This window comes from Mirounga angustirostris, unplaced genomic scaffold (assembly GCF_029215605.1).
Source record: "Mirounga angustirostris isolate CCGP_5_RB_7025 unplaced genomic scaffold, mMirAng1.0.hap1 SCAF_1, whole genome shotgun sequence".
Classification (NCBI taxonomy): Eukaryota; Metazoa; Chordata; class Mammalia; order Carnivora; family Phocidae; genus Mirounga; species Mirounga angustirostris.
This window is the reverse complement of record NW_026991709.1, coordinates 106,989,022-107,002,403: the sequence shown is the minus strand read 5'-3', so window position 1 is coordinate 107,002,403 and position 13,382 is coordinate 106,989,022. Positions and strand designations below refer to the sequence as shown.

The following is a 13,382-nucleotide window of genomic DNA, read 5'->3' as shown; positions in this document are numbered from 1 at the left end:
GAATAATCATGCTACAGAACTAATTTTTATTCAAAAACTGATTGGAACAATGGAGGAAAAATTCCAAACAAATGTCACACTGACCATCGTGATAATTATATAGTGATGCAAATGACACCCTAACCATGTCTGACTCCATAACCATAATTGAGTCTTAGAACCAAGAAGAGAAATCCAAAATTACTGAATGTTTTCTGCCTGCTTTTTTCCAGCCATTCAGCTGGTCAAATTTCACAAATGAAATCATGTCAACTGTGAATATTAGTATTCCAAATGAGGAAGATGTGGTTGTTTATGCTCCAGAATATTTAACCAAACTTAAGCTCACTCTTACCAAATATTCTGCCAGGTAGGTATGTCAGAGTGTCTATGTCCTCAAAATTTACATTTAATATCACTCTTTAGAAGCTTTGCAGCCTCATCTTTTCTGTTGCTGGGTGGTGGGTTTTTTTATACAGAGATCTTCAAAATTTAATGTCCTGGCGGTTCATAATGGATCTTGTAAGCAGCCTCAGCCGAACCTACAAGGAGTCCAGAAATGCTTTCCGCAAGGTGAAGAAAAAATCTCTTTTCTTAAGACTTAAAGCATAAAGAGATACATGGTTATGAAGGCTTGCCATGTACAGTGCTAGAATGTGGTGAACTTTGCCAAGAGTCAACATGCCAAGTATTGGTTATTTCGCCCATATTTAGGCTGTGTTGCCTAGGAAAGCCAGCTTTCATGGGCTTTGCCGTCCTGTGATTGTCTACTCTGGCACCATGATTGAATTGCTCTAGGAGGAGATGCATTTGGTTATTGGAGCAGTTTGTGAAAGAGTACTGGCTTGGTTTTTTGTTGTGTTGGAAGTAATTGCAAGGATATATATCTCAATTAACTTGACCTCCAGGTGCTTGTAGCACACTGGACACACAGACAGATGGACTGCATTGATATAGACAATCCACTGAGAGCACACCTACCTGGGGACAACCATAAGGCCTTTTGTTAGGCTGTACCTTCACTATTTAAACAATCATCCTAGTAGTCCTGTGGTGAGGGGACAGGGCAGGAGGGATAGAAGGAGGAGACATTTTGGCAAATGTACTGGGTGGTGTTATGGAAAGGAAATAACTGTTTAATTGAAATTTTTAGCATTTACCCTTTGAAAGAAAATGTAGACAAATTTTTAAAATTAAAGAATGTAAAAATGGTATCTTGCTCAATTTCCCTTATTTCAGTTAATCCCCTCATTAGTACTTAAATTTATATACGTACAGTTCTTCTAAGTACTGAAAGTTCAGCCAAAACATTAAAAAACAGGAATGTGTTTTCTTGTATACCAGATTTCTCCCCGGTTACATAAGTTGAACATTACTTCATGTTTATGTTTATGCAGTTGGAACTATTATTTTTTTGTTTGGTTTTGGAGGGGGGGGCATTTTGTTGTTGTTGTTTTCTGAAGCTGTCTAGAAGGATATTCACCTGTAATAGCCTAAAGTTCTATTGGGACATGCTACCGAAAATATACCTTGTTTTCGGACTATTTATAAGTAAACTATCCAATTGGATTACATTTTGTCATGGGCAAGGACAACATGCCTTGTGAGGAGAAGCAATGAACATTTGCAAGAACTTAAGGGACATAAAGAACAGAGTTCTGTGGAATGTGTGTTCTCCTTTGCTGTGGCCATCTACTTGTGTTTAGACGTCCTTTCCTTTCTCTTACCCATAGGCCCTTTATGGCACAACATCAGAAACAGCAACATGGAGACGTTGTGCAAACTATGTCAATGGAAATATGGAAAATGCTGTGGGAAGGCTGTACGTGGAAGCAGCATTTGCTGGAGAGAGTAAACATGTGGTAATGTTTTCAGCACGATACTATATCAGTAGTTGTTTGCATCGATTAGCAATTACAATAGTTCATAATTTGGCTAGTTTTATTAATTGGCAGAGAATCTCGGAATCATAATTTGTTGTTATTTCTCAGTGAATCTCCCCCTCCTTCCCCCAAGGGTCTGGTTATGTTTCTAATCTTAAGATTGTCTAGTCCAAAACCAATTGTCCATTTTCCAAAAGCAGTGTATTCAGAGTATCCACTCATGTGTTCTGGTGATAGAGACATTTGTAAAGTCTCCTGTTAGACATTTGACCAAGAATCGGTGTTTTCTGAAAAACTTTGAAAGTAAACCAGAGTTTATTTGAAATATTTAAAAAATGTACTCCATTTTTCATTGTTATTGAAATGAAGACAATGGAACTTAAAGTGAAATTAAAATACTACTTCTTAATTGAACTACTAACAGTGATGACAGTTACTATTTCATGTGAATTCTTTTATAATCGTGGAAACTATTACATTCTAAAGATTTTTTTTTTAAAGATTTTATTTATTTATTTGAGAGAGAGAGAATGAGAGAGAGCACATGAGAGTGGGAGGGTCAGAGGGAGAAGCAGACTCCCCGCCGAGCAGGGAGCCTGATGCGGGACTCGATCCTGGGACTCCAGGATCATGACCTGAGCCGAAGGCAGTCGCTTAACCAACTGAGCCACCCAGGCGCCCCTAAAGATGATTTTTTAATTAACACATGTATAAGACCTATTTAATCATTAGTGTTGGTGGTAGCAAAATTCCTTTAAAAATATAATTATCCACATATATCCATTTGTTTATGTCACAGTTTATCTATAAATTTGCATGTATTAACATATTATTGAGTCCTGGGCGCCTGGGTGGCTCAGTTGGTTAAGCGACTGCCTTCGGCTCAGGTCATGATCCTGGAGTCCCGGGATCGAGTCCCACATCGGGCTCCCTGCTCAGCAGGGAGTCTGCTTCTCTCTCTGACCCTCCCCCCTCTCATGCTCTCTCTCTCTACCTCATTCTCTCTCTCAAATAAATAAATAAAATCTTTAAAAAAAAAACCATATTATTGAGTCCTATAAAGACAGCTTATAGCCCTATTTTTTAAAATCTGTGTTACCAAAAATTAATTCATCTCCTAAATTTGTCTTCTGTTCCTTTGGTTTTAGGTTGAGGATTTGATTACTCAAATCCGTGAGGTGTTTATTCAGACTTTAGATGACCTCACTTGGATGGATGCTGAAACGAAAAAGAAAGCTGAGGAGAAGGTAAAATAAATAAACAAACAAACAAACAAACAAACAAATAAATAAATAAATAAAGGCAGAGCTAACTATTAAACAATTTCTTTACAAGAAAAGATCAACTTTTAAAAGAAGTTCAGAAAAAAAATTCAGGGATTGCATAAAATGAAAGCAATCTCCTTCAAGATGTCATGTTTCCAGGAACAGTTTTCATGAATAAAGATTTGTTTCTATGATTTTCACCTTTTATTATCTCTTTACAAAGAGATAATAAAAACTCCTACTCTCCATGTTCAATTCAAAATTTTGAAAGATCCCCTATTTTCCTTTTTTTTTTTTAAAGGACTCTTAAGAAAATAAGAAAAAAATCCTATATGAACAATAAAGATCTGAAAGATACTATCAGTGGTTCATATTTTTCCTCTTTTTATAAAACATATCCAAAAGGACTCTGCCAAAGCCTAAAAATATCCTTTCAATTTTTACCGCAGATTTCCAGCTCAATTTTTAAAACATGCCTTATTTAAATTTTTATATGACCCAGGGAGAAAAATACTAAATTTCTGTCAAGCAAAGGTAAGGTGATGTATTACTTAAGTATTACATGGTGATTTACAGTTAAAGAGATGTTGAGGGTGCCTTTTTATAACTATTCCTACCTACCCCCCCTGTGCACCTGTTATTGGGACTTCTAATATCTTGCCTAAGAACAAAGGTGTCAGATGTCTAAGGAGATCTTAGGTTTAAACTCACTATGATCATTTGTCTTGATAACTATATAAAACTAGAAGGAACATGTCCAGTGGAAATTGTATATGCTTTGGGAGTAGTATTCACATACAATCTGATAATTCCACTGTAGTTGAGGTGGCAAGAACAGACCATTCTTCAAACTGAAACAGAAAGATTTTATGAACCTATTATAATACAAAAACCAAGTGGTAGTCTAGTTCTTTTCCAGGATTAAAGCATGTGAAAGGACTATCTTTTTCAGCTATCCCAAAGCTGTGGCTAGGTTAGGTCTAGAATTTAGGCACTACAATATACCTATCTTTCCATCACTGACTAGGTCCTCAGAAGTTCAGGCTGGATTTATTCCTTTCATGTTCTTCTAGCTATCTGTGACATGGTTCTATTTGATGTAGCCAACTGGATTGTGCTTGATCATCATTTCCCAAGGTGGTATCACAAGCCAATGGACCCATAAGTAGTTCCATGAAAAAAGGGTCCCTTGCTCAAAGAATTTAGGAAACTGGTTCCTGTAGGAAGCCTTCCCTGCTCCCACCTTACCCTAGGTTACATGCTCCTAGGGTATGAGCTTAAGGCACCATATCTAATACTCATTACATTTTAGACTGCAGTAAAGAAGCCTGCTTAATGTTTCTGTCACAGTATTTACCCAAAGTATTGGACAATAAATCCTGTTTATGTAGACCCATTTCTAGAGTCTGTGCCTCTTAGGACACTCTTTGGGGAAGTGTCTTCTAGAAAATAAAAAACCTTCAAGAGGAGGCTCTTGTAATGGGCAATGGTGTGGAAATCTACAAGAAAACAGACTTGGGCCAAACTGGCTTATTGACACATATCCTGTCTGATCCGCTGCGGAAATCCTGTGCTTATGAAACAGATTTGTAACATAATTAAATTATTTAAGAACAATGTAATATGATAGAATCAAAAGTTAAATATCTTTGAGAAAAATGAGAGAAATAAAAAAATAGAAATAGAGATCATAATAGGAAACAAGTAGTAATAATGAAATAATAAAAGTAAACAATTCTAAAATAATAAAAATAAAAATTAGAAATGATAGTAAGCAAGCGGTCAATATGAGCTGGTATAGCAAGGAAAATCCTGTTCTCTACTTTTTTAAATAATGCCACTCATTTAACTGTGGGTAGGTAGGTATGTTGGCTTTGGGGACCAAAAGAGAACATACAAACTCCAGGACTCAATATTCAGAAAGAATATTAGCACTAACCCTAGAAGCCCATATCTGTTTTCTCAGCCAACTCAGTGAAGTGGAAAGATAATTATAAGCTGCTAGAATGGAAGCTCTAAATATTACCCCTCCTATAAAATTGAAGAAAAAAGCCTTTCAGAGAAAAAGTTCATTGAAGTACAATACATGTGGAACGATGACTTGTCAGTTTTCATTTTGATTTTCTTGGGAAAGGTGGAGCCTATGAGAATAGGGTATTAGAAGCAAAACTTCAGAGCTGTTTTTTGTTTATTTTGAACCCCAGGGAGAAGCCATTTCAAAGATCTCTATTTAAGTGTTGTCAAATACTATTTTTGTAAGCAATATGGATCAAGTTATTCAATTGCTAGTCATGGCAAATTATAATGTTTGCATTTGGAAGTTATGTAATTGCCCTTATATTCAATGTTTTAATTTTCCTAGGCCTTAGCCATTAAAGAAAGAATTGGCTATCCTGATGACATTATTTCAAATGATAATAAACTGAATAATGAATACCTCGAGGTAAGTCTCTATGAAGACTGTGCTAATGATACCTGGGACTGGTGGTATTGTCATTTCTAGCTGTGGGGTGCCAGAAATTATGTGAAGTAGCCTAAAGCCAAAGATCTCGTTATATAAAGCCTTTTACACTGAAGCCAAAACTATCTTTTAGCTTTAACCTTTTGTTTCACCGGCCTGGTTCATATTTGGGTTTTGTTATTTTGGTTTCCATATAGTCCATTGAACAGTAGTGGGAAAATCTGGTGTCCTTTAAAGTGCATCAAGGGGTAGACATCAGAGTGATGAGCAACAGGCGGCCCTCAGGCTCCTTATCTCACCTAGTACAGGCCTGAAAAGTCAAGTCTTCAGTTTTCCTCCACTTTCCAATTATTCCTCCACTGGATAAAAACCAGGTCATGCCTCTATTTAAAAAATAAAACAAAACAAAAACCTACTGTTTGAAAACCAGAAGCGATTTTATTCCCCTCTGGTAATGTAACAATGAAAAGAGAACAGAATCGATTCAAGTCACTATGCTATTGATTTCAGACCCAGCTGAGGGTCCTGTTGCTAACCTTGTGGTCCCCGCAACTACTTTGAAACTCTGGTGACAATAAGGTGATCCTTGCCCAGACCTGGGGATGACAGTGATTCCTAATCCATTGATTACTAGCATCACGTGGGGGTTTGCAAACCACAGTGTCCTCTCCTCTCTTCCAATTTGTAGAAAAGCTTGACTATTTCTTGTAAATGAACAGGCTGCAGCATGTCAGTCCCGGGGGCCCTTGTCTCAGGAGTCCAGTGGCTAAGAGCAAAGACTCACAGACAGGTACTTGGGTTCAAATTCCAGCTTCACTGCTCACTAACTTGGGCAAGTGACTTAATTGTCTGCGTGGTTTCTTCAGCTTTAAAATGGTGGTAACAGCCCATCTTCATAAGATTATATTATATTATAAGGATTAAAAACATGTAATATATGAAGTGCTGAGAACAGTGCCTGGTACATAGTAAGTGCTAAATTAAGAATGGACTCTTGTCTCATCTGTCATGTAAGGGTTAATGTCAATATAGGAAAGCTTGTCTGACACTTGGTTTCATTTGATTAGTTACAGAAGAATAGGCTAAAGTAGTAATTCAGTTAAAGCAGCAGTGACATGTAGTATAGAACTAGGCTAATGAGAATTAAATCCTTCTTTGGTAAGTTTTAATGCTCTCTGTTAACTTTATTAACTGATACAAATTAAGAACATATCCCCTATCCTTTTAGCAAAAATTTTGCCTAATTTTCCCAAAATCTTTTATGTAATATAGTTGAACTACAAGGAAGATAAATACTTTGAGAACATAATTCAAAACTTGAAGTTCAGCCAAAATAAACAGCTAAAGAAGCTCCGAGAAAAGGTGGACAAGGATGAGTATGTATATTCGTTTCTTATATGTTCATTCAGAAAAGGGGCTTTGTCCCTCATAGTTGGGTTAAGAAAAAGAAGTCAATTTAAAATAATGTTTAAAAAGTACAATGTCGGGGCGCCTGGGTGGCTCAGTTGGTTAAGCGACTGCCTTCGGCTCAGGTCATGATCGAGTCCTGCATCGGGCTCCCTGCTCGGCAGGGAGTCTGCTTTGCCCTCTGACCCTATCCCCTCTCATGTGTTCTCTCTCATTCTCTCTCTCTCAAATAAATAAATACAATCTTTAAAAAAAAAAAAAAAAAAAAAAAAGTACAATGTCTGTCAATGGAGTGAGTACCTCCAAGAGTATCTAAGACTATCATAGTAGAGATGGGTCAAAGATTTAAGAAAATTAAAAATTTTTTTATTAAGGTGTCCTCAGGCTACCCCCATTTCTTTGGTTTCCTCTCATTTACTGCCTATTTCCTCTACTCTGTGGACAAGTTTCTCAAGAACCCCTTAGCCTAGGTAACCCAGAGCTCTTTCAAGCCTTCTGTGAGACTGTTACCTGTTTGTGGACAAGTTTCTCAAGAACACCCTAGCCTGGGGTGCCTGGGTGACTCAGTCATTAAGCATCTGCCTTCGGCTCAGGTCATGATCCCTGGGTCCTGGGGTCGAGCCCCGCGTCAGGCTCCCTGTTCGGTGGGAAGCCTGTTTCTCCCTCTCCCACTCCCCCTGCTTGTATTCCCTCTCTGGCTGTCGATCTCTCTCTGTGTGTCAAATAAATAAAATCTTAAAAAAAAAAAACACCTTAGCCTAAGCAACCCAGAGCTCCTGCAAGCCTTCTGTGAGGCCGCACCTGCAATACTGAGAATGGTCTTGCACCCACAGCCCCACCTGTTTTCCATGGGCCAGTCATCCCACAGCCCCATCCCCTTCCTAGACTGCTCCTTGTAACACCGTCAACCTTGTGGCAGCCAAATAGATCGTGGGAGTCGCCTTCAAATGCTCTTCATCTCTGCTTATTAGTAGCATTCGTACTTCATATTAACATTAACATTAGTTTAGTCTTGAGTTTTCAACTAAATGGGTGTGGCTAATATATTTATCAACGTGTGTTTGTGCACTTGGATCCCTAGAGCTGCTTACGTTGACTTTTTCTTGCTAGGCTCTTAACTCCTGGAGAACAGGGGCTATCCTTCCTTTTGACTGTTCAGCACAGTGCTGAACACCTAGAAGGTTTTTCAGTTAAAACCGAATGAATGAATGAATGAATGAGCAAATGAAAAATAAACATACTACCTTGATTTGCATGGTAACAGACAAAATAATGCCAGTGAGGTGCTTGAAACCAATGCGCTCATGCGCTCATTTATTCTTTCACTTATTCATTTACTAAACTACTATTCTAGAACACTAAGTCCACTAAGTCACTGGGAACTAGGAGAATCGAAGGTGGACCTTGGTAATATTATATTATATTATAAGATCAGAGGGTAAGAAAGACATGATATAATAAACTCTACCACCAGAAAGGAAATGTTGTGTCAGGAAAGGTACAAAGTGATAGTGGACTGTTTGATGGCAGGCTGTTCTGTTCCCAGTTAAACCAAGTACAGGTTGGACAAAATTCCTAAATGACAATGCCAATACATTTTAATCCCTACAGAACATTTGAATCCGTCAGGTACCCTGAAAGAGAGACTGATTTCTTTTGCTCACCTCACGGTTTATACTGCAGCAAATGTTGTATTGTCTGGTGCTAGAAACAGGGCTACAGAGGCTGGAGAATGTTGTGCCCTAGCTAGCAAAGAAGGAAGAAGAATGGGTGCATATGGTTTGTGTTATAATCAGTTGTGAAAACCTATTTCTAGAAACCCACAAAAAGTCACCAAAAAGAATATGCAGTGGGTAAATTTATAATCTGAGAAGTTTCTTACAAGTCTGAAGATTTTCATTTCTTTAAAAATACATATGCTCACAATTCATAATTGTCAGTACCGTGTAAAATATCTACAGAGAAATATTGTCAGGTGGTGTTTCTGAAAATAGCTAATATAACCTGCACCCATATGACACCAGAAGACTGTTTCATAATTTTAAAAATAGTTGTTGAATTATTACTTGATGTTTTCTTTTAAAGTTAATGCAGCCCAAAGTTCTGTAATCATTTTGTAATACAGTTTGCATTTTTCATTCCCTTTCATCATATGTGTTGATTTTCTCCTGAGTCCTCTTCCCTTATAATAATCACAAGTGAAAGCTGTGTACAATATTTTTTTAAAGATTTTATTTATTTATTTGAGAGAGAGAGAGCATGAGCAGGGGGAGCAGGAGAGGGAGAGGGAGAAGCAGATTCCCCACTGAGCAGGGAGCCCGATGTGGGGTTTGATCCTGGGACCTGGAGATCATGACCTGAGCCTACGGCAGATGTTTAACCAAGTGAGCCACCCAGGTGCCCTTACAATATTTTAATGAATGTTTCATCGGTAGCATGCATAGCTCACTAGAACCTTTTGGGCCCTTCCCATGAGATTCTTGATAGTCAATCACAAGTGCAATATGTCTTCTAAGGTCTTCTGTGCCATACCAGCCTAGTTTCTTTTTCTTCTCCCTCTTCTGCCTGTGTACTGAGTACAATGGTTCTAAACTCTGGCTGCACATCAGAGTCACCTGGGGGGCCATAGAAATAGTACTGAGGCCTCAACTTCACCACCTTCACTTGAGATGTACTTGCCTGTGGATGGGGACCCAGATACTGGTATCTTTTTCAGTACCACCCCCCCAACTTCAGGTGAGAACCCCTGAGTTAGTGTTAGCTCCTTTTTGTTAATGATACTGTCCGTTGTTAATTTTGTGAAATTTTTTTTACAGGGTGAAGCTTTAATTTGGCAATTTAGGTTTAAAATTTATTTATTATTTTTTTAAAGATTTTATTTATTTGACAGAGAGAGTGAGCACAAACAGGGGGAGTGGCAGGCAGAGGGAGAAGCAGGTTCCCTACTGAGCAAGAAGCCCAATGCAGGACTCGATCCCAGGACTCTGGGATCATGACCTGAGCCAAAGGCAGAGGCTTAACTGACTGAGCCACCCAGGCGCCCCTAAAATTTATTTTTTGTTTTCCTAAATGTTGCAAGCACTTTTGACAATTATCACATCAAATCATTAGGACTGTACAGTTCCTTGTATTTTTTGAGGTTTCTTGTAGTGATTGATGGTTTTGGACCCATTTTGTACCTGGTTAATAGTAAGAAAGTCACTATGTTTTCCTTACTTTTTTATGTAGCACCAAGTTCAAATCCTCACTGTGTCTGTCCAGGCAGAAAACATCTACTATGTCTACTTTGTTCTCGTTGTTTGTAGTTACCTCTCAGAGAATTACATTTGCAGATGCTCAGGTCCTCACTGCCACGGTCTTGCAGGAGAAATAGGTGTCCATACCCACAACTGAGGGGACAGAGATGAGAAAAACTATTGATTATGTAGGGTTTGCACTGTAGGGTATTGTAGAGAAATGATGTATTAAATTTTCAAGACAGCAATTAATTTAATTTAATTCAGTCAATTATCCAAATAATAAACTTCTGGACCTTTTTTTTCCCTCACTGAGCAAACTCGTGTGCTTCTTGGCATCTTCTACCATCGTTATGACCACTGAATATTTGCACCTGGCCCAGATTCTTTGCTGAGCTTCAAACCCAAATATCTAGCTACCTATGAAACACCTCTATGTAGGTGTTCCATTGACCCTACAAACACAGCATTTGCCATTTTGGGCAAAAATTGATCATCTTTCTCCCTATATCCTCATATTTCCCCATATTTTCATCAACTTTCATCTTATTGCTATCAAGACAGAAATCAGGAACTCATCATTCTAGACTGATCCCTCTCTCTCATCTCTGACATTTGACAGTGATATCTACTTCAAATCCCCATTCACAAAAAAAAGTTTATGCCCACCAGCTGCTGATTAAATATTATATAGGTATTGTGAGGGGATCTGCAGCTTATCATCTCCATGGTCACTGACTAAATTCAGACATGTCTCATTGTTCACCAGAGTTATTACAAATTTTTTCCTAATCTTATCACCAGTCATCTTTCCTTCAGCTTATTCTCCATACTATGGCCCTAGAGATTTTTTTTTTTAAGATTTTATTTATTTATTTGAGACAGAGAGAATGAGAGAGACAGAGAGCACATGAGAGGGGGGAGGGTCAGAGGGAGAAGCAGGCTCCCTGCCGAGGGACCCCCTCGATCCCGTGACTCCAGGATCATGACCTGAGCCGAAGGCAGTCGCTTGACCAACTGAGCCACCCAGGCGCCCGGCCCTAGAGATTTTTTTATTTTTTATTTTTATTTATTTTTTTAGTAGTCCCATTATATATATTTATTGAGATATAATTTAAAATTTTTTTCTCCAGCTTTAATGAGATACAGCTGTCACACAACACTGTGCAAGTTTAAGGTGTACAATGTGTTGATTTGATACATTTATATATTGCAAAATGATTACCGCCGTGACATTAGCTAACACCTCCATCCTGTCACATGATTGTTTGTTTTTTGTGGTGTGCATAATAATAGAGTTACAGTTCTGTGTCTTTGGATGAATTTATACATCCAGGTTACTGCCATCCTAATTACAACATGAAACATCCCCATCCCAATGTTTGTTTAGCACCTCTTTCCACTCAATTTCACCACATGGGCACTTCTGTGTCTTTTTTCTTCCACGGAGATATTTTTGAAATGCATCCATGTTGTGCAGATCTTGTATCTGTCTCTTGTATGGGAATCATTGCAAATCATTATAATATCTGACCTTTTGTGTCTAGCTTCTCTTGTTAAGTTCTTTGTGGAGATGAAGAACCAAAAGAATTAGCAGTGATGCTTATGGAAAGAATTTGAGATTCCATAATGGACAAAGGGAGTAAATGTTAGGATCTTGGCAGTAGCCAAAATGGACTACTGTGTGGCCAACAGAATGGTCTGGGAGAGCCTTAAAATTGGAGCATGTGCTGAGTTGGAAGGAAGGTATCGGGTGATCTGTATAAACCAGGGAAGCAGGGTAGGCACCATCAGGGGGTGCTGGAGGTGCATCCATGTTTCTCTTGGAAGAGCTGGTCTTGACTTCTACCCCAGCTAATTGCTGTTGTTTGACTTTCTTGAGTTTTGCTCTATGAGTCTTGAACCAAACCTGCGGTACCGTGGGATGTATCTCCAGTTTTGAGGCCATTTCTTTCTGAAGGCTGGGAGCGGGGTAGGGGTTCTTGCTGAACAAGAATTCCAGATCTGCCAGTTATTACTCAGTGAACATTGTTCGTTTCCTTTGGGAATGCTTCTGGTGCTTTCCTTTAGGAAGGTCCCCTGCGCCTGACATCCTGAGATCTAGATGTGTTCACATGCTCTGGTCCTGTGTCAAGCCTAGAGATTTGTTTTAAAAACACAGATTGAGTCTTGTTATATCCTGATGAAAACCTTTCAGGATATCCATGTTGCCTGCCCCATGAAACAGGTACAAAGCTCTGCATTCCTCCCACCAGCTCTCCAGAATTCCCTTAGATTCACCCTATCCCCACCCCCACCGTTACCCAAAGCTCCAGCCATAGGAATTATTTTAAGTGATTGCTCCATCTTTTCTTCCTCCTTGTCCCTTCCCTCAGACCACCCTTTCTGCTCTTGTTCATCTAACAGAAACCTATATACATTGTTGGACTCAACTGGAATGTTACTTCCTTATTCATAACACCCCATTGCATTTTTCTCTTCACCTTGTGCCTGCACTAGCCCTTGTTAAAAGCAGAAAACCATGTATTTGTGTCACCAGAGCTTGAACACTGATGAACGGAATGTAGACCCTTCCTCAGTGTTCATGGGGTTCAAAAATGTTACAATAGCCAGTTTGTGATCATGCTAATGAAGCTGACTTGGCTGCTAAGGTAAAGATTATCGCATCCCGCCATCTCGCCATCATGGTTGGTGAAGTTATGCAACAACTCTCTGCTATTCTCCTTGTTTAAGAGATTCAAAAAATTGAGAAAGTCAGGAAGTCTGAATGTGATATACCTGATTTAATCATTTCACTAAAACGGCCTCCTGCCCATCTGAGCAGCTGACAACTGCAAAGGGCAGGGATTTAAATTTAAAAAGCTTGGTTCTTGCGGTTTCTGAGTGCCTAGTGTTTCCAAAATTATCTCAAACATTATGTTCTCTGGGTTTTTGGTGCCAGTTTGTAAAGAATTTCAAATATGTCATATTATCAGATAATAATAGTGCTAAGTTGAGAATATAATATCCATTGGCAAAATTACTTAGATATGATCTATAATGATTTACTTCCAGTAACATGATTATTCACTTAAAGTCAATAGAATAAACAAAACTCTAAAAAGAAAAAAATGCACAAGAATAATAACAAAAAAAGAATTCCTTTTCTCGT

At 38.5% G+C, this 13,382-nt stretch overlaps 1 protein-coding gene and 1 pseudogene across 3 annotated transcripts in view; one reads left to right on the top strand and one right to left on the bottom strand.

The window, feature by feature from the left end:
• Window positions 1-13,382, top strand: part of MME (membrane metalloendopeptidase) — a 101,103-nt gene that overhangs the window by 50,718 nt on the left and 37,003 nt on the right. For all 3 annotated transcript variants that reach the window (XM_045903506.3, XM_045903507.3, XM_045903508.3), the window contains exons 11-16: window positions 213-349; window positions 459-552; window positions 1,713-1,841; window positions 3,011-3,109; window positions 5,490-5,570; window positions 6,861-6,964. In XM_045903506.3, the coding sequence (XP_045759462.1) occupies window positions 213-349; window positions 459-552; window positions 1,713-1,841; window positions 3,011-3,109; window positions 5,490-5,570; window positions 6,861-6,964 (644 nt within the window). The remainder of the gene's footprint in view (window positions 1-212; window positions 350-458; window positions 553-1,712; window positions 1,842-3,010; window positions 3,110-5,489; window positions 5,571-6,860; window positions 6,965-13,382) is intronic.
• LOC123834370 (divergent paired-related homeobox-like) lies at window positions 11,835-12,323 on the bottom strand (annotated as a pseudogene).